The sequence below is a fragment of the Prorops nasuta genome, unplaced genomic scaffold (assembly GCF_024137725.1).
Source record: "Prorops nasuta isolate Cenicafe-Biocafe unplaced genomic scaffold, Cenicafe_Pnas_1.2 PNAS00228, whole genome shotgun sequence".
NCBI classification, from domain to species: domain Eukaryota; kingdom Metazoa; phylum Arthropoda; class Insecta; order Hymenoptera; family Bethylidae; genus Prorops; species Prorops nasuta.
In genome coordinates this window covers 9,685-30,753 of record NW_027117024.1, presented here as the reverse complement: position 1 = coordinate 30,753, position 21,069 = coordinate 9,685, and the positions used below count along the sequence as shown (strand labels likewise).

Genomic DNA, 21,069 nt, shown 5'->3' with positions numbered 1-21,069 from the left:
AGTGCCACTACTGAAGGTACCGAATGACGTCCCATTGGTTTGGCAATATGGTGACCGAACGACAGCCTGCCATTGGTCGAGGCCAGTCGAGACTGGTCGAGTCGGTCGAGTCCCGTCGAGTCTCTGAAGTTTCTCTCGAGCGAAGCCTTCGTCGGTTGGGTAGACCGCTGGATCTCGGGATATCGGATCGGATCCTGATGAGGAGGAATGCAGTATGCACAAAGGAATGTTTGGAATGCGCATACGCATAACGCAGATTGTATACACACCAGATTATACACCATAAGGTAATTGTCACTTGCTATTTCACTTATCAAATTATCTTATGATTTTATCAGGTTATCAGTGACAACAGTTTCTGAGAAGAGATTAAAGTTTTGCGAAGCCTCATGAGGGCTTCCACCAACAAACTCTCCAACTAACTAGCCCAACTACTCTTAATATCATAGTCCATGCTCGAAGCATCTCAAATTTTTGCTACTACGGATCAGCAAATCTTGATGGCTTTCCTTGGGTAAAGTTTGAACTAAAAATGTACATTGTTATCAGTACTTTGTTAAAAATGAAGCTACCTGTTATATTTATATTAAACAATAAATGATGCTCAGTGCGATATTAACAACGTTTGTGTGCGCGCGTGCGCGCGTGTATGACTTTCCATTTGAACTTTGAAACTTGTGTTAGTGATAAATTATAGTATAGATAATAGCGTTGGTTTTTAAATTCATTGTAATGAACTCCAGTTTTATGCGTAAATTGCATTAAAATATTTTAAATGATTTGAACTTTATCTTTTTTCTCTTAAACAATCGTTTTGACTTTATTGTGTTTGGATTTCGATAAACTCTGTAATCCTTGACAATAATTGTAGAGAATCAAGAGAAAGATGTCCAAAACTTCATATGTATCTCGTATTAACCAAATTGATGCTGTTCAGCTGGATGAGGAAATTTTTAAAGTTCTAAAAGCTCAAACTAAAGAAGTGACAAAGCATTTTCCTTTAGGTAAAATAGATAAATGGCAATCTGAAATTGATGCACTGTTGAGGATTCTTATATGGAGCTTCTCACTGAGAACAGGGAAGTCAACATTTGGTCAGCAATTATTGAATTTAAATTATCCAGACATTGATACAAAAAAGTCAGTCTTATATTTATTTTTAATTACCGTACCAGACTATATTCGTTTGAAATTGACAGATGACAATAGAACTGTTACTTCGACAGAACTATTGGAAAAGGTGAAATTGTATTTTAGATGGATTTCAATGGCAACCAGCTTATTAGAGCTCATCAATTTATTAAATTTCTTGCATCGTGGAAATCAGCCACAATTAATAGAAAAATTGTTAGGAATCTCCAGCCAATCAACAATACCACATAAGCCTCGTGACATAGGATATTCTTACATGGCTAGAGAACTCTTATGGCATGGCTTAGCTGAATTGTTTACAATAGGTTTGCCAATGATAAATTTTCATTCGTTAAAACAATTCATGCTTTCTGTTTTCCTATCAAGAAGAAAGTCCAGAGTTATTAAATTGTTCCCTTTGATGGAACTGTCAACAAAATGTACTTATTGCAACGATAACCCAATTTTACCTACATATGCTGAGTGTGGACATATATTTTGTTATTATTGTTTAAAAGCTAACTTTATAGCTACAAGCAAATTTCATTGTCCAATCTGTAACTTAAACTTAAATTCTAGCAATATGAAATTTTACAGAGCTAATTTAAATGAAGCTATTGTAAAAGATGTAAGCGATTGAAAGTAAAATTATAAGTAAATTTATTGTGTGCCAATCAGTTCATATTTGAACATTATTTTTTATTAAAAAACAATAATACAAAATATTTCTTGATTTTTTTTCAATACAACAAATTTATTTACCTTTCTTCCCTTTTTTTTGGCATTGATCGGTGATTTCTTTGAAACAAACAGTAATAAATCAATATGATATACTAATTGCTTAATAAAGTACCATTACATTATCATATAAAAATATCATGCTGCACTATCATAAAACGGATCTTTTACTTTGTACACATAATCATTGTATAAAAAATCCATTATTTTATTGACTGTACACATATAATATTGGATTCAGTTACTGGAGCTAACGCCACTAATAAGGAAAATTGAAATGCACATTCTTTAAAATCATGTAGTGTCTTTCCTGTTTTAGTTTAATATATGAGCACAGCCATAATTGTGAAATATAATTAATTCAATTGACTAATAACTTTTTGAAATATACGTTACATCATTTGTCACTATGTGCATTTTAAAAATCTATTGTATCGATCTTTCTTTCCTTATCTCTTTGATAAATTTATTTTATTAAAATTAATTTGCTTGTTTAGTAATGTTAAGTGTTCATATCATCACTGCTGATTTGGATTATTTTTACAATATTAAGCGTACAAAATATATTGTTTTGGTTTTACAATACCTTACAACTACTTTCAATTATGAACTTATAACAAAGCTAAACCTTTCTTTTCACATAAATCAGTAAAATTAGGTCTGAAACTTCCTAGAGTTTGTTACTGTTTCTTTAAATTTTTGAGAGAAATTCTAAAAGAAATACGTAAGTTGGAAATGTGTAATATTATATATGGAACGCTTCACTGTTATATTTTAGTAGTGACAGCTGTATACTGTATTTGTTTCCATTTATAGCTTCAATACGTCATGGCCACAAGAGAATTGTGCAGTCTGCGAGTCTGATCGTTCCAAAATATAATATTACAATCAAAACCAGTGCTTGCTGAAATTGACATGGTTTGCTATAATTCTTTTCACAACTCTCAATTCATACCTCCTTATTTTTACCATCCGTCTTATTTTTCCTCATGAAAATCTTCCAGGTAATCCTTTTTAATTAAAAGTAGTTTCAATTTTAGGTATTCGATGGAAGAATCCTTAGATATTCAGTGTCATAATTCTACAATATTTTTCATATCTATAAAACTTTTAAGGAATAACTGTTAATAAGATGTATATAGGTATATTAGATGAGATAAATAACGAAGAATGTTTTTGGAATAAAATTATTGTTTTCGACTATTTTTAGCGACTTAAAAGAAATTGATAAGGGGTGAAGATCAAAGGATTCCCATGCTATGAAAGCATCATCGAAACAACTCAATCTGGAAATGCAATGAAAAAGGAGATGGTAAGGGAGAAAGAGAAGTTGTAGGCAAGAGGAACGATAATCAGCAAAAGTAAAGGCATTTCTCTGCATCCTCTACCACGAAATGTCGAAATAAGATCGAAGAATCGTTTTGAGAGGATTTTGGAAAAAAATAAGGAGGAAGAGAGTGAGAAGTATGTCATGTTAGTTGCTATTTCATAAAAGATGCATATTCAAGTGTAAGCAGTTACGGAGAAATCGCCAATCTCGATTACATTAATTATTAACATGATCGATGAAATACTCTTATTTATTCCTCAAGCGTTGAAAGCTTTAAGCTTTACGCGCCCTTAGTAACTCCTTATCTCATGTATATGTTTGTATTTACTTATCATATTTATAATTGCAGGATCGCATACACGTGGTATACATTACAATGTATGTATAATATATATATATATATATATATATATTTTTCTTCTATACTTTTATATAGGAACATCATTGATTCGTAGGACTAAGTTATTAAACTCTGCAATGAAAGTTCGGTATACTCTGTGAACGTCAAACAGTGAACATTAATGCGCTAATAAGGATTATTCTATGTGTAATTTAATAGTAGTTGAATTTCAACCTATTTGCTAGTTTTACAAATATTTCATTCTTTGTCGTACAAAATTTTTCAAAATATAGTATACGACTAACCTTTTGCAAGATATTGCCGTCATATAAAAAAATCTGTATTTATTATCGAAAAGGACGCTATAACGATTAATTCACTATTAAATGTGATCAATTAAAGGATTTAGAGAATACACCTTTATCTGTTCATCAGTTACAGTCATTCTTTCTCATCATCATCATCATCAACATCATTATATATTGCGAGTTTAGTTGTTTTTCATTGAATACAAATTGAACGGTTCGTAGACACATACAGAGGGGCATTTGTACATACATGCATACATACACACTCTTACATCGATACATACATACTTATGCACACAAACACTTGGACACATGCAAGATCCGTACGAGCATAAATCGCACAAATATGCATAATTAAGATGCTCGCGCGAACGAAGACGAACGTAATACATGATTAGTTACAATCTACATCTTTTGATTGCTCACAAAGCTCAGATTCAGAGCGCACAACGAGAATAATTTACGCTTTAAAAAAAAGTGGGGAAAAAAAAAGAAATTAACTACAAAAAAGCTTTGTCAAGAACTCTCAGCGATAAAATGTTTCGCTAGGCATTTCCGTTTTAAGGTCGTATTAAATACGAGGGCGAGCCGAGTAGGGGAGCCACACTGCTCTCCTTTCGTTTTCACCTTACCGATTCGATCTCCCTGATCGCAGGAAATTCGCATTTCCCTCGAAATGGCCCCTGCACGGTTACGGTTTTTCTCTTTTTCACTCGCGTGGCTATGTTGTTCTCCCGCGAACGCCTCGGCCCTACCACCCTTTTTTCTCAGCGCGCGTAGCGTGAAAATGATCGGAGCTCGATTATTACCTAACGCTTTTACTTGATCATGCAAAAAAAAAAGGAAAAAAAAGGTTTAAAATTACAATAACTTATATCAAATGAGATATCTTACTTTCGTAAAATTATTTATAATATAATAATAGATTAATCTTTAACTGTACGTGATTTCTCTAATTCATTTGGAAGAGAGATGTTCGATAGTATTTTCGTGCTTGTAGAATATGAATTGCCTAAATAAAGAAAAGTGTATATATAGAAAAGATTGCATTCAAATCAACCGGTGATGATCCATTTTCGTTAGACATTTTCGATTTGTCGATCGATCGTTCATTACAATGCTTGTAATATCGAGGCACGAATTATTGTGGAGAACATTCGAATGTACACTTCGAACGTCGTTTTACGTGAACTTGCGAGGGCGCATCGATTCTCAAAGATGGTTCGTTTATAATAAAGAGCTTCTTGTCGCGCTTCGTTAATTTTCGCTTTATCCAATAAGTTAAGTCTATCATCCATTCATACTCATGCATCCAACAACGATTTTAGCTATTGAATAATAAATACTTTGGTACATTATAAAACTCGATGACACCGTCCAAATGACATTGAACCCAAAGTAGCTGGATAGAAGGCAACGTAACGGCCCTCAGCAATGAGAAACTCTAATTTCCTATCCCTACGAAACCCGCTCCGTCCCTCATCCTTTCATTCCTCACTGTAAAAAGTGGCAGATTCGAAGAGCCGCGCAGCAGTTACAGATTGCCCGTGTGTCCAGTCACATCCGTTGGTTCTTAAAAGTACTAAACAGGTTAGTCGATGTTCGAGCTTAGTCGGAATTAAATATTTTAACCGTACTAAAGCGAAAAGCCGATAAACTTATGTATTATCATATATCACCCCTCTTCTTCTTCTATCCTTCAACGCAATTTCTCTCTAAAAAACTTCTTCATTTCCCTCCTTACTGCGCTACGACAGTAATAACAATACAATCGAAGAGCTAATTGATCCCCGATATAACACTTGAAATCCTACATATACAGTCATCATCCACCACCGAAAAGATACATGTGACCATAAAAAAAACTTGATTTGACTTTACACGATTTGACGAACAACGGTTGGCTGATGGAGAGCCTTACTCATGTATATACAATATATATATCGCACAAATATAGGAAATATCAACCACCGATGCTCGAAAGTGGACACTTAGCGCCAAATAAATGTGAAATTACCAAAGCATCGATGCTTATTATCTTAATCTAAAGGAACTTGGTTCGCGCGTACCGGGGCAACTGCTAGTATGAAAAAAAAAGTGTAATGCATCTCTAGAGAAAACTAAGCAGCTGCCCGGCATCGAGAATAAATATATATGTATATATTTCTGGAGTGTTTCAAACTTAATAAACCAATCGTTTCTCGATCCAGCTCGATCATTTTTAGCGTCGTCTTCATCATTCTAAATCGACTTTTTCCCTGTCCATTTTCTAATCGCTGATAAACGCGTGACACTCTTCGGTATTATGCAGTCTATATATGCGTGAGTGGTGTAACGCGATATTCCTCGTTCATTATTTCAATACAGTGTCACTTTTTCTTTTATAAAGTCACATTTCCGTGTAATCATGCCTACTCACACACTTCGTTATACCATTTGGCATCCAAGTTGCATTTGTTCATCGAAGTGGAGACCGATGATGACGCGTTACTGCTTTTTCTTTCTGCGCCTGGCGCAGCGCTGCCAGAAAATGGACTAGTTCTCGTTTTCATCTCTGTAAAATTCGTATCGAGCCTCATTGTCAAGAGAATTCATGCATTAATAATATGTACAGGGTGTCCTAAGAGTCTGGACCGACTAGAATGACTTGCAAAATTTAACTCTGTTCCTGAAACCGTCTCCCATATAAAAATCTCCAGCCAATGTCACGTTAATTAAAAAAAAAACTCATTCCAAGGTCAAATTAATCAGATCGAAAATTGATCGTTCAAGCCCTGAAATTTTTGCATGAAACAGTCTTCCCGTAGACTCTTTGGTACCACGAGTTTTTTATCGGTCAGAGTACAGAATTTTAGGACACCCCGTATATAAATCTTTTATACGTAATCTAGACTTATCAGTGTGATAGAGATATGACGGGAAAGAGCAGTCGGAGTAGAGGCAAGCTCAAGCAGTAGAAAGAAATAAGCGCAAGTATCAAGCTTCACACGTACCAGTAATTAATAGCATTATTTTACGTTTAGCACCCCAGGTGGTTATTCCAATTTCAGAAAGATCCTTTTCCGTCAAAGTAGGAAACATAGTCATATCCACTTCGTGTGATATGAAGTTGCCTAATGAGAAACAGAATGAGAAAAAAAAGCATGGAGTTTGTTATGTCGATAGTTAAAGACACTTTACACAGGCACGAGTGGTACCACACAGGTTTAGCTGCCTAGGTTTGCGCGGAAAGCATGGGAAATAAAGCAGAATTCTATAAGTTTATTGAGAAAACCATAGAAAAGAGTAGAGAGCGAGTAAAAGTTAAGGATAAAATATGCGAGGAAAACTTACGAATATATTTGTCTAATCCGACGTCAGTCAGCATACCAGCGAGGTCTGTATAACGATGAGATGTGATTTTATTTATGTGCGACGTTGGGGTATGCTCTAATAAATTTGATGTCATTCCGATTTGACCAATTCTGTCCTTATTGGAGCCAACGCAAAAGTTCATATTGGCTATCGGTGTCGTTGGTTCTTTCCACAAGTCAGACGGGTGTAACGTCAAATCCTGAATCAAAATTTCATACCGTTCATAAGTTAATTGCGTTATACAAGAATGCAGTTGAATCTTAAAGTTTATCTCAAATTCTACATGCTGTCCTTTGTTAAAATCTTATGCTACGTTTAATGGGTCTCGAGGAGCAGAGTTTAAACAGCAATGCATCGCGTACATTTGGAACAACGTGTTTGTGAGGACGGACAGATGGATGTTTAAACAGACAGACAGGCGTACAGATGTGAGTGCTATTTGATGTAACAGGGTGTACTTTAGAATATTTAGATTGCAAGGTATATAACATGGGATTTACCTTATTCGAGTCACTAGGTACTGCTGGAATACTTTGACTAAGTCCATAACCGGACCACGTTGAGGTAGGAGTGCGAACTTCAGAAACGCTGGGTTTGCTCTGAATCGCTTTTGTCGCCAACATTTTCTTCTGCTCGTAATCGAAAGGAGTAATATGGTTCTGATGCTGTACAGCCATTTCCAGTGATTTCTTCTCACATCCTGGTGCCCGACGATCCGATACAGTGAGATCCGATAAAACGCTTGATATGTCTGAAGGAAAGAGTTGCAATGAAGGAAAATATTAATAATCGTCTATTCCTAAAATTATGCCGTACAAATTTTGATTAAAAATATTCATTCTTACCTAAATTAGTGCTAGTATCGGAAGAATTAACAGGCGATATATTACGCGGGCTGATAGCTGGACTAGATAAAGAGCTTATCACACTGTTTAAAGATGAGTAAGCTAGAAATAACGTTTCAGATAAATATAATGTATGCTCTGGTGTAATGAGTAGACTTCGGATCTTTATGCACACGAATGCAGAATTTTTAAGAAATTTATTTTTTAAAATTGGCCTTTTATAATGTAAGCTATTTATTACATTCATACGAATTGATAAAGTTAAATTAGAAAAATTGGCTGTGCTACAATTTTACAGTTTATTTCCAATTGATAATTTTTTAAAAAGCTTCTAGATTGCATAAAGATTCAGAGAGACAAGTAAATAGTATTTTAACTTACCACTACTGTCTTTACTGTCAGGTAAATTTTTCAGACCTGCTATACCAGGGAAGCTATTGGTGAAATTTTGATTCATTTGTCCCAAGCTGTTTCCACTGTGATTAGATGACATACTGTGGTTTTGGCTCATGAGGTTATTGTGCATCAGTTGCTGCGTCGTTAACAATTGATTCAAGTGGGAATACGAAGGGTAAGCAGAATGGTGCATCGAAAGTGGTGAAAATATGGACGGAATGGGTGTGAAACCCCAGTGTGGCGAAAGGCCCAGTGGAGTTGGAGAATGTGACATTGGTGATATGCAGTATGGGGGAGTTTGGGTATTTACCGTTAATACGTTCGATAGGCTCTCCGGCAAGCCATTAACTATGTTGTTGGGACCTGCAAAAAATAAAACATTTCAAATTCCAATTCCACTAAATGCCCACGCAAAGCAACAATATCGATGCAAGAGATTTAATATTAATCATACTGCTAGTTCCATTCGTAGAAACTCCATGGAAAACGTTGCTGGCAGCATTTGGTATGTGATAAGTAGCTGGTATTTCAGCATGCACTCTGGGCTCGTTCAGACTCAACAATTGCTTCCTGGCTTCGTACACGTTGCTTGCATTTCTTTCGATACCTTTGATGATTACAGACAATGTACTCTGTTTGGGCTTGTGTCTCACATTTATAAATACATTGAGCGATTGCATTAGTTGAGCTATATTTAAAGGGTCAACAGAAGCCACTGAATCTTCTGGCAGGTCAAACATGAGAACCAAAGGTAGAGAGCCCTGAGGAGAAGTATCATTGTAACAATTTTTTACATTTTATTTTTAAATAAGGATAATGCTGATTATACTTATCAACTTACTACTAATTGCTGCCTGGCTAAATATACATTGTGTATCGAGCCAGTGATGGTCACGTTGCTTTTCTTCAAGCTTGGAATATTTGGATCGCCAGCATCCGGGAACATGATTTGAGTGGCAGTATGCTGCATTATCATTCGCAGATTGCTGCTCTGTCTACCCAGTACTAGACTGTGGTGTTGAGGTGAAATTTCCATCGACATTTGTACTTGTATTTGACTCTAGAAAACCAAACTCACCGTCAATACGAATTTTTCGTATAGCGTTACATTTGCAAGTATCAATAATGCTTACAGCTAAACTTTCACACATATGTTGTATTAGCAAGATTGTGGCTTCTTTGACGCGAGATACCTCCCATTCGCAACCTTTCACCACCACCAGAGTAGCATGTAGTTTTGGTCTTGTTCTAAATGTCACCTGGACATTGTAAGTCTCTTGTATCTTAACTACATAAGCCGAAGTGGAATCTGGTGTGGTCTGAGTCGCGCCCATGAATGGCAGCTCGAACGAGAAAATCAGTGGTGTCAAGTTCTGCAAGAACGTCAACAGATCATTTGTTAATTTATCTCTTCACTTTGTCAGTCGAGTTTACGCGCGCCAAATGCTTACTCTAACTCGTGCACGAGCTTTTTCAACGCCTTCCATTTCACCAGCTATGGATACCTGGTTGCTCTTCTCCTGATGATTGCTGCGATTGCTATCAGGAAAATGGATGTGACAACCAGTTTCCTCCATCACTCGTTTTATCGTCAATCCGCCCTTGCCGATAATGTGAGAGTGATCGGTGTAGCTAACATCAAGTTTCATAGTCACCCTGTTACTCTGCTATTAAAAGAAAATCTTGTTACTCCTTTCTTCCAATTGTGTTACAGGAGAATTAAGGACTATGACAAAGACCAAGTTTTATGGCAGACGATGAAAGTATAGTTTATACTTAGTATTGCAGCTATCTAGTAAAATATGTATCAATAAATTTTTTTCAAAACAATTGCTTGTTCCTATTTTATTCGTCTGCGTTTATCTAGCGTAAGAATTATCTTAGTCGGTGCTCGTCGAAGCTGTTATGCGAATCGACAAATCAGAAATCTCCGGAACGTCTCAACTTTTGCAACGAGTGTTTAGTGCCAAAGTCCAATTACACTTTTTTCTATTCTGTTAATACTCGTAAATAGTTGGAAGGAAAAGTATAATAGACATATGGTTTTCTTCAGAGTGAACAGAATCATGAAATGTAGGATAGTGTGCATAAAGCTTCAAGTGGAGCATCGGAGCGTCATTACAGTGATAATAATATTACCATATCGTAAGGATACACGAAAACACATGTCATATGTCAGAGTCAAAGTCAATGATTATCTGAAAGGTTAAGATTACGGATAGGTGTAAAGTGGCTCTTTTTATATTCAGCAACTCACACATACTCGCATTGGATATACGATTAAATCGGGGAAATCTTTGCGGGATAGAAAAGAAAAGACAAAACTTGATCTTGCTTACACATCAAGATTGAACTCTTTGGATATTTGCAATAAAAAAATTTCCACTCAACGTTAGACTTTTTAGAAATAGATATTCCTCGATAATTCATTTTTGCTGATAACTTTCATCGTAATTGGCGTTATTTCTGATTAGTTTTGACAAGAATTTAAGCAATAAACGTATTCTATAAATAGTACAACACGTATGATATAAATTAAAAATAGAATTTTAATTAAGGAAAGCATTTGCATTCAACTTACCTGTGTATCCAAAATTTGCATTATCTTCTCCTTAGCGGCTCGCACGTCATCGGATCGACCTGCGACCTTTATGTGCGGGTCTACAAGCAACAAAAAGCGTTTTGAGTGTTCTTCGAGAGATTTCGAATATACATATATTCTTCAATTTATGCGTTACTTCTAGTAAGAAAATATCGTTACGAGAAGCATGTTCAATTAAGTAATCTCAAAATAATCCAATAATAAAGAAAAATGAAAATTTAGACTTATTTAAATTACACAACATTTTTGACTGATGACGACCATGATTCTTCAAAGGCTGGTATTCTAAAAAGCCCCGAAGCAAAAGGATAATTATATTTGAGAATATTAAAAATAAGAAATTTGGCTATAGCATTTTTTACGAAGGAGAGATTTTGATTGAGCTTTTATACAAACAATATACATACACGAAGAGTAGAGAAAAAAATCATAAAGAGAGATAATATTAGCCAGTCAAATTGATAAACAAGAGAGACTGCGTGATTGTTAAAATTGAGATACATCATTGAAATGTTGACTGTACGGAAAGCTCGAAAGGTTTTCAAATAAAGCGGATTATTAATACATATTTCCATGTGCAATACGATATCCGAATCTGATAATGGAAGCAGCAACAGCTGTTTAGATCACGAGGAAGGAATGAATCACCGAAAAGTTTCCATAAGCAGGCACAGACATCCAATCATTCGCCTTTGATACTCTCACCATTGAAATATCTTGAGGCAGACGAGGGTGTGTAAGTAGCATAGATTAAAGTTTAAATAATTCATGATTTTAATAATATTATAAACACGTCGAGAGATGAATGGAAATTTTATATGATCGTATCATTGCAGTCCTTTTAGAATTGGTACAATAGTTGGAAAGTAGCAAAGACATTAAAGTTTGATGCAAAGTAGTCGTATTCATTGGACACAGTATGCATAGCAGTTAACTGTAACGTGTTTGTACGGTGAAGAAAAAGATGAGAAGACGAAAGCTTCCCGCGGTATGTTTGGAAATGATTCTCAACCGGCGCCGGAAGCATCTCATGCCTTCAAGGTCGTTTCAAAGTCGTCGAACTTTAACGGGGACAATTTCTGAATGCTGATATCCAATTTCCCCTCCCCTCTCTTCCTCACACATCTCTCACCCCTTCCCTATTTCTTTTCTCTGTGTACCATTATCTATATATATATAGTACACATTTCATCGTGACCAGAGCTCCAGGTCCACACTCATGCCACAAATTGACAATAAAACGCAAAATATTCTACTTGTGTTTCGTAATATTAAATATTCCAATTTTCTAAAAAGAGAATCACGGTGAGTCAGAAATATCCGAGGAACGGGAAAATGAAAAACTCACCTTTTTTTGATTTTGCTCCAATTTTGAGTCTCGAAGGCCATCTAATGTAAGTATTTGTTTCCTCCATAACCTGCAATAACGAACAAAAAAGCAACATGTTCAATTCGATCGGCACTATTGGATTAGATTAAACAAAGCATGCTATAAAATGTATATATATATATGTATTATTCAAGCAATAATAGATGGCACAAAATTGAAAATTATCAACTGCAGCACGCGTGCACTATTATTAATAAATGTGGCTATTTATTACCACGGTCATGATCGATCATAGCCCTGGTCCTTATTAGCTCTTCTTGGTCTACTCTTCGATCTGATGTGATCTGATGAGTCAAAGAGTGAGAAACAAAAAAGGAACGGTGTCTCGTGCTTTATAGGCCAATTGCCACGTTTCGTCTTTTTTTTTCTCTTACTGTACTTTTCTATGAGGAAAGAGGCACTTTTTGAGCACACCACTACAGTCGATGCACAATAATCTATCGGCACTATCCAATTTTAAACGAATTGAAATTATAATTTCACCAGAGTCAACGCATTTGTATAATAGTTTCCTCCTCCTTATCTTATTTACAAAATGTAATTTAAAACTGACGATATATCAGAAAGAGAGAGGGAGAGGGAGAGGGAGAGGGGGAGAGAGAGAGAGAGAACAAAAAATCAGTATAAAGAATCAGAGAGTTTCTATAGTTATTTTACGAGTCATAGACTTCACGGAACGCACATCTTGTCAGTGTCTGCACAGTTTCACTCCAACGAATCTCATTGATTTCACTAAAGAATTTGGCACCGATATATAACTGTTTTCGTGCAAGTTACAGTCCTTTTTTTCTCACTCTCTCTCTGTTTTGCATAAATTTTTTAAATGGCAAAGATTAATGGTCACTGGGCGTACTGTGGAGGAAGGTGAAAAATGGAAGCGGTTGAATTGTGGTTTCTAAGGTCGAGACGCGAGTAAGGAACGCTTGTACCACGACGGAATCGCTGCTACGACTGGTGGACTAACAGCAGATAACATAACGGGTCAGTCTGTAAACGAAGAACCTCCCACTCGCAATCGCAGTAGCGATTCCATCCTGACCCCTTCCCGCGTGTTCTCTTCCTTCTCCTTACTTCTCTCTTCCTCTCTCCTTTTTTCTCCCACAATAGTCACTGTCATTGCGTATGCCATCAACGTAACTAAATCGATATGGAGCAATTTAAAGAGATTGCCCATACTTATTGTTCTTGTCATATTATGAGAAATACTTCAAAGTCACTGAAACTCGAGCGCGTCATTAATATCCATTGCGTAATCCATAACTCGAGAATTTATAATCAGCTCTGGCTACACAATCTTGCTTAAAAAACGATCGCGAGCTTATTTTCGAATATTAAACAGCTCCGAGAGCTGCATGATTCTTCGAGAAACGGTAGAGAGCGAAGGCTGAGCAAATTTTCGAGCTATATTTAAGTATCGAGCCTATTTAAAAGTACTAAATAAAGTCACCAACTATATATATATATATACATACAATGTATACTTATATATATATATATATACACACTCGCATATAGCTCTATTTCAGATTATCTTTCATATAGCCGAAGGATGAGCTCTTGGCATCGAATTCGATGTACGACAAAGTTTAATTAGGAAAATGAAGGTAATGGAAACTTGTGGTCTATTGGAGGAGCGAGTGGGGGTGAGGAGCAAAGTGGAATTATAACGAGTAACAATTGCTCGGTCAGATTTCCCTCGTTAGCTGTAAATGTGTATTACCGGCTATCTTATCTTTGCCAGCAAGGCGTCTCACGACCTCGAATAATAAAAATATTCAATAAGTATGCAAATGATCAGGTAGCTCGTCGATACTTGGCAGGGAATCTTCGAATGAGTTAGTCTCTCAAAGTATGTCTCTCGGTCATTTTTTTCTCTCTTATTCGATACGATAAATTCTTCGCTCTTCTGTAAAAAGAGAAAAGCTCGAGCGAGGGTTAAACTTGGATAAAAGTGCTGGCAAATTTGGCAAAGCGCATATATCAAATTGTTTTTTTAAAGAGCGTTCAACGGTTGCATGGTAGCTACAGTATCGCAGTAAGAAGAGACAAACATTATAAGCGAGTAAGTTGATAAGATTCGGAATTCAAGTTTCGCGTGTAATCGAAGCTCGAATCTCTGGTGATACGATAAGAGGGATAACCTTGTTAACGGTTGACGCAAAACAGCACGACTCCGAGTCGCAAATATAAAATATAATGTGCTATATACATACTGTACGTATACACGAAACGGTGGAACGAGCGTATACAATTTTCTCGATTCCCTCGGTGGCATGTAAAGCGTATCTAAGAAAGTCTGCAAAATTTTAAACCTTGCACCTATATACACTCTATCTTTGCTCTTACTTCTTTGACAGTAGTAACAAACTTTACACCCACTCTCTTTCGCACAAGCAAAACTTTCTTATCGCGATACTCTTGAAAGCGCTAGAGCAGATATCGTTTTCTGGTTAAATTAATATCGGCTATTATTAGCGACTCTTTTCTTTGCCTCCCTCGCTAAATCCGTATTACAGTACGTAGCACCATACGGTATATCGCTAAACTATATTCGCGGATTCCACCTCTTCTTCTCTCAAATTACACGATACTAGTATATAATACGCAGTGGTATTCTCGAGCAGTCATCGTTTTCTTTGCAAATTCCAAAATGACACTGCTCGACAAAAATTAAGCAGCAGAAGCATCTACTATAGTAGATCAAAAGAGCAAAGACTTGTCGCGAGAACGGGAAAATATAAGAAGCGATATATAAAGCAACGAAAATAAAGAATGGGAATGTTATTTTTATTTCTTAAATAAAAATTAAAAACAGAAATTTTCAGAGACGCAGGGTATAAAGTTTAATGTACATACGTTAGACACAGTGCAGACACGTATGTGACAAATTTGTGTTTACCCACGATGGATAATCGAATTAAGAAGAAACAGGAGGAAATGAATCCTTGAAAATTTAGACGAGTTATTACAATCTTATCGCATCTTTGGCGTGATCTTATCACCATGTGTGTGGTGCGTGTCGTCGATCGAAGCCAAAAATTACAGTGATTCTTAGAAGGGGAAGCTTATCGTTGCAGAAGAATGAATAACACTAATAGAAAGAGAGAGAGAGAGAGAGGGAGGGAGAAAGTAGGATAAAAAAGTGATGAAATAATAGCAATAAATTAATAGGAACATTAATTACGGTAGGATAGAGAGAAAAGAGGAACGAATTGTGGGAAATTGCGCGATGTTCGTTGTCGACACTGGTAGTAAAAGCGCTGCTGAAATTCTCGAGGGAAGGGGAATGAATGCGTAGAAAAGAGCTGAGTAAAACAGCACTATAAATAAACTAGCGGTGTATTTCCAGGTCCCCTTTTACGCAACGACTCGATGATAAGGATAAGCGCAAACATTGCCTTCAAATTTGTCGCTGAGCGGATCGTGGATTCGCTTACCGACCGAATTCCTTTCCATCAATAATACGTCCACTTTTTTACATTTCTTTATAGCGATAATTCGACGATGGACGACTCCTATCGAGTGGCGGTAAGTGCTTCAATAACGTAGAGTCAATAGTGCCTCGAGAACGAATTGTCTGATTGGGGACAGGCGGTGAGCGAGAAAACGAGCAAAACAGGCAGGTTGGCAAGGAGAGAGAAAGTGGAAATGTTGTGTTGCATATATATACATACATATGTCGTGCGAGCTAATATTACGAAGCTTCCTGCTTTGCTCTTAAACGATTTTGATTTCAAATTACGTTATCCCCCCATCCAACGAGAACCATGAACCGATCGTTCGAGCTTAAGCGAATATTTCAGTTTCTCCGTTCTAAATGCCTGATTTTTCATTTATCCTACGGAGCACAAGGCTGAGAAATCGATCGTAACGATTCTTCCGCAAAGTTTCTTTCCACTCTATATAGTAAAGTGCGCGTGCGTCTACGTGTACCTTTGTCTGTATGTGTGTGTGTGTGTGTGCGCGACTGCATTATACAGCATTAACAGATATTCAGCAAGCATAATATTATATATGTAGATAGTTGCAAAATTTCGCAATTGATCGCGATGTAAGCGATCGCTAAATTAAGGATTCTTTTCAGTCACTTGTGAAAAGTTTCGTCATTGATTTTGAAAACAGTTTTACTTTTGAAAAATAATAAAAACTCACTTTATGGAAGAACGTGTTTGCTAGCTCCGCAGCTTCACCATCTCCTGAAACGATAAAAACTTCATTGTTGCACTTATAATTTTATGTATATATATATAGGGTGTACCGCTTAAACAGGCTTCTTGCATGTGAATCTGATAATAATTCATTTATTTGTATTGCTAAGAGAGATGGTAATTTTTTCCATAGGATCTTTTCCAAACTTTTTCGTATTTTCATGAAGAGAGGTCTTGTGCAAAAATTGATAACTCTTGTAGGCACGAAGATAAATGACTTGGTGCGTCCATGCTCTGGGTGGATTAAGCGATACACTCTGTATATTTATGCATATTATACTAGTCAGAGTCCGAGATTATATATAGAGTGTTTAAAAATTAGATCGACCAACTTTAAAGTAGTTTACTGTAACGCAAAAAGTATTTCCTTGTTCGACCCTTTCCTACGACGTTTCTTACAGCACATTTTATTTTATTTGCGAATAATGTATTAAAAATACGAGAACCAAGTTAATTTTATTCCTAGTAAAACTAAAATATTCTTCCACCGAATTCAACGATCGAGCAACTTAAAAAAAAGATTTGTTTAATTTATTACTCTGATGATACTTACTATGTATTTCTTCCTTTCTTTTCTTGGTTTCTTTCAATAAGATTTGTTTAATTTTTATATTACGACAAAAGTGTCGTTGAAAATTTATTATTAAATAAAAACATTTAAATTTTGCTATCACTCTTATTGTTTAATACTAAAAATAGTAGTTTACATTAGCGAGTTGATATCCCTTATATTAGCAGATAAATCGTGCAAATTAAGAGATGGGTCATAAATGTTTGCAAGGCAGATCAAGTATTTAATTATTATAGGGTTTGAAATTTTTAATTATTATTGTATTGTTTGATAGAGAAATTAAATTAGATTTATAGATAGAAAACAGTTGTCGCGAATGTTTACATCACCATATAGGTACACGCAACTATACTGAACTCTAATAAACGTTTACAAATTAAATTCCCATAGTTGATCTAAGTCTTCCGTATTATTGAACTGTCTCCATATTTCTGACAATTTCCGTAATCACGTTTACAAACATTTAGAAGCTCTATTTAAATCTCAACGTCAAATATATTACAGATGCAAATAAAGCAAGGCGTGGATGATCCGCAAAGAATCTAATTTCTTGCAAATTTCAACAACCCTGTGACTCCACGCGATTTTTGCTTATAAGCACTCCATTAAAGAGCGATCGAAATTGGAACATTGCAAAAATTATTTAAATATATATTTCTATTACAACCGAATAGATTGCAAAACAAAGAGATGCAGTGTGTGTTGAGAGGGAGTTGAAATAAAGAATCAATAACAATAATGATGCGAGTAGCCACGATGCCAATAATAAGAACAATAAAAAAATAATAAAAATGATAAAAATAACAATTGGCAAACTAATGATAGGTGAAGATATACAGGGTGTTTACTTTAACTCGTCCGTAAAACTGGACATAAAAATTTATCCATCTCCGTTACCATAAAAGACATCAGGTTTTTTAAACAATACCTTTTTGCTATTAAATAAAAAAGCTAAAAAAATATACATGTAATAATTTGATATTTTTTGAAGTTACAAAGATAAATGAGCTTTCACTGCCATACTTTGAGGTAAATTAAAAAAAATATCTTTTACATAAAAATTGATAGTTTTTGAAGTAAAAATTGGTTTAATGGTCGTTAAATGGAAATGGGAGAAAATTTAAAATAACATTAGCTCACCAACAAGCATGTGTTCCAATTTTCGTCGATCAACGCGAAAGCGTTCCTGTTGCAAATCTTCTGGATTACTAATGCCAAGGATAACAGCTAGGTTGTTGAGATCTTCGCGACTCTCGAAGCCCGATTTGCCGGAAACACTGCTGGTTGCGGTACCCTCCGACGCCTCGGACATGGTCTCGGTCGTCCTGCGTTCAGTCTGGACCATCTCGTCGGACCTCATACTTTGCAACGGCCTGCTGCTGACAAAGCCAACCTGGGTGGCAAATCAAAATAACAATTCACCAAAATTCATATACATCTCATTTTTAATCTCTTTTCTTCCATTCCAATAAAAAAAAAAAACACTATTTTTATATCTAATTTTTTAATAAATACTTTAAAAACCTATAGTCACAGATAAAGAGAGAGAGAGAGAGAGGGTAGGGGGACTTTTATGATTCGAAGCCAAAAAATTATCAATGCTTTAAGTCATGTAAAGGATATCAAAGAAGAATGTGACTGCATTGTAAAAACGAGCATGTGAAATGAGATGAAATTAAAATTAATAAAAACATCAATGTGCAATTTCACGTTATAAAACGCACCTGTTTATTTATCAAGAAGTCAACGTTATTGGCAGTGCAGCTGGATTAGAAAAAAGGTAAACGACTACAAACTTTTGCTGTATTTTCGAGTGACTTGAATCACGAAAGGTGTTTTTTCTTGATAGCATCACGCATCTTGCCCGCTTAGTGCCACAGTGGTGCTGCCTAACATTTCGGAGTCCTCTGAAAGCTCTCGCTTGTGCAAAAAGTTGTTTTCACGGCCACGTGTCCCGTAAGAGATATATAGATATATATACGTCTAACACGTACCTTCTAAAGTCACGAAACCTACTGCCTGATGCCTCTAATGAAAACAATGTACCACCCTACACTACATTCTCTCTCTCTCTCTCTTTGTCCTTCTGAATTTAACTGCTCATCCATCTTTATCCTAATTTTATTCTCAAACACCGAATTAAAATTAAATCCGTAACAAAACTCGAAAAGAAAAAAACTTTCAGTTACTAAATACACATTATCTAGACTCTAATTAAGATTTTTAACATAATTACTTGATTAAAAGTATTTTTATATTTTTGTATGAATAAATTAGTAAAACATTTGCAAATGCATCAAGATGAAACACTATGCATCCAATCTCTGTATAAGCGTCTAACACAATGTTCAAGAACTATGAAATTTAAAGGTGAAGCACAACGACTAAATGGAATAATAGCATAAACATGATTGATGGCAAGTGTTTCGTGAAACATTACTCGAACGAAGATCCATCCACGATAGAACGGTACAGAAAGTAATAAATCAACAGAAAAATAATTAGATAAATTAGAATCGTACGTATACACTGTATACATCGAGTTTGGCGATGATGAAAAATATTGGAAATAAATTTCAGTTATCGTTACGTGCTTCAAGTTCAAAATGGTTCGAAATAAATTGGCTAGGATGGTTCAATGACCACCCGGGTGACCTCCCGCAGTATCGCACAGTTCGTTATCCTTGTATTGCTTACACATTAGGCGTATACACGTAGTCCCTTACAAGGAGTCTATTCCACAGCCACTGGCACACAATAATAGTCTTCTATCAGCCATATTGATAAATAACCAATGAAATAACAGACGAGTGCATCAATTATTGAGATAAGAGAGGATAATGGAAGGTTGCGCACGGAACATTAGAGACAAACCTGTGCTCAGGTGCAGCAAAAGCGAGGAATACTGCTTGGTAGCCGGTGTGAGATGAAGCTCTTCCCCGTGTGTGTAGGTCCACGTGGCTGTGTCTGCGTCTCGTCGATGGAGAAAAAAGCGCAATGAGAAGAATGCTTATCAGAGTGATGAGGATAACGCGAACGTGACGCGAGATCTGTTTGATCCTGTCACCTGCTTGTTCCTTCCTGGCCGACTGCCTGCCTTCCTGCCGGCTGTCACCTTGACACCGTCACGAGAGACTGCTCCGATCGAGAGAGAACGAGAAGAGTTTACCTTAAACCGCTTACTTACTTACACACCTTCCTCTACCGCCAGCTTTACTTTCTTACCCTTTCGCTCTCCCTCTCCCTTACTCCCTCTCTAATCTACATATATTTTCTTTCCTTCTCCTTACTCCCTCCTTCTCCAGCGCATATCTACACGCGCGCACTTTCTCTCTCCTACCCTCTCTCTCTCTCTCTCTCTCTCTCTCTCTCTCTCTCTCTCTCTCTCTCTCTCTCTCTCTCTCTCTATTTATTTATCTATCTTTCTCACTTTTAACATCCTATTTTATTCGGTCAAATCCCACTGCATCCCATCAACATCTCCCACGATTATAACCCACTCTATTGTACTGAAAACATCTTACTTGTGTCACAATGCATTATTTTTTTAATTATTTACTATTAATTCTGTAATTATTTATGTATATAATGATATGTAAAATAGTTTGGCTTCTATCCGCGATGATCTTTCTAATTGTGCAAGCACTTGTCCGACATGCCGATAGTCGGTCAGTCACACGTTTTACAGAGTTTAATTTTTGTTGATATTTTATTCATTGTAATTTGTCACATTTTTTTTTCATGCTTCCTTCTACAGACTTTGCTTATATACTAATTATACGGAAAATACATAGGGTATATTGTTTATTTCGTTGTTCAATTTTAAATTATTATTATTATCGCTCTTTGATATTAA

The 21,069-nt window shown here is 36.0% G+C and overlaps 2 protein-coding genes across 7 annotated transcripts; one reads left to right on the top strand and one right to left on the bottom strand.

Annotated features, from left to right (window-relative positions):
- The first annotated feature begins 45 nt into the window (after nucleotides 1-45).
- Nucleotides 46-3,580, top strand: LOC136785295 (peroxisome biogenesis factor 2-like). The gene is made up of 2 exons (XM_066746342.1): nucleotides 46-259; nucleotides 339-3,580. Exon 2 carries the CDS (start codon nucleotides 887-889, stop codon nucleotides 1,769-1,771), a length of 885 nt encoding a protein of 294 aa, XP_066602439.1. The 5' UTR covers nucleotides 46-259; nucleotides 339-886; the 3' UTR covers nucleotides 1,772-3,580.
- Nucleotides 3,581-3,729: 149 nt separating this feature from the next.
- LOC136785292 (protein bicaudal C homolog 1-like) lies at nucleotides 3,730-20,371 on the bottom strand. 6 transcript variants are annotated; one of them, XM_066746336.1, is made up of 16 exons: nucleotides 20,281-20,371; nucleotides 20,088-20,180; nucleotides 18,354-18,606; nucleotides 16,587-16,630; nucleotides 12,393-12,462; nucleotides 11,024-11,103; nucleotides 9,894-10,109; nucleotides 9,576-9,815; nucleotides 9,284-9,502; nucleotides 8,897-9,203; nucleotides 8,428-8,805; nucleotides 8,047-8,148; nucleotides 7,702-7,952; nucleotides 7,181-7,400; nucleotides 6,841-6,960; nucleotides 3,730-6,401 (listed from the first exon to the last, which is right to left on the bottom strand). In XM_066746336.1, exons 3-16 carry the CDS (start codon nucleotides 18,571-18,573, stop codon nucleotides 6,259-6,261), a joined length of 2,610 nt encoding a protein of 869 aa, XP_066602433.1. In that variant the 5' UTR covers nucleotides 18,574-18,606; nucleotides 20,088-20,180; nucleotides 20,281-20,371; the 3' UTR covers nucleotides 3,730-6,258. The 6 variants fall into 6 exon arrangements, with proteins under 6 accessions (XP_066602433.1, XP_066602432.1, XP_066602434.1 ...); XM_066746335.1 differs by having other exon boundaries at nucleotides 20,088-20,363; XM_066746337.1 differs by having other exon boundaries at nucleotides 9,894-10,106; nucleotides 20,088-20,363.
- Between the last annotated feature and the right edge of the window lie 698 nt (nucleotides 20,372-21,069).

Excerpts from the sequence above, each read along its gene's own strand:
- LOC136785292 (XM_066746336.1), bottom strand. The coding sequence starts at position 18,573 with ATGAGGTCCGACGAGATGGTCCAGACTGAACGCAGGACGACCGAGACC. Across the intron at positions 9,816-9,893 it reads AAGCTCGTGCACGAGTTAGA|AACTTGACACCACTGATTTT; the intron begins GTAAGCATTTGG and ends ACGTTCTTGCAG. Across the intron at positions 9,204-9,283 it reads TAGCCAGGCAGCAATTAGTA|GGCTCTCTACCTTTGGTTCT; the intron begins GTAAGTTGATAA and ends ACTTCTCCTCAG.
- LOC136785295 (XM_066746342.1), top strand. The coding sequence starts at position 887 with ATGTCCAAAACTTCATATGTATCTCGTATTAACCAAATTGATGCTGTT.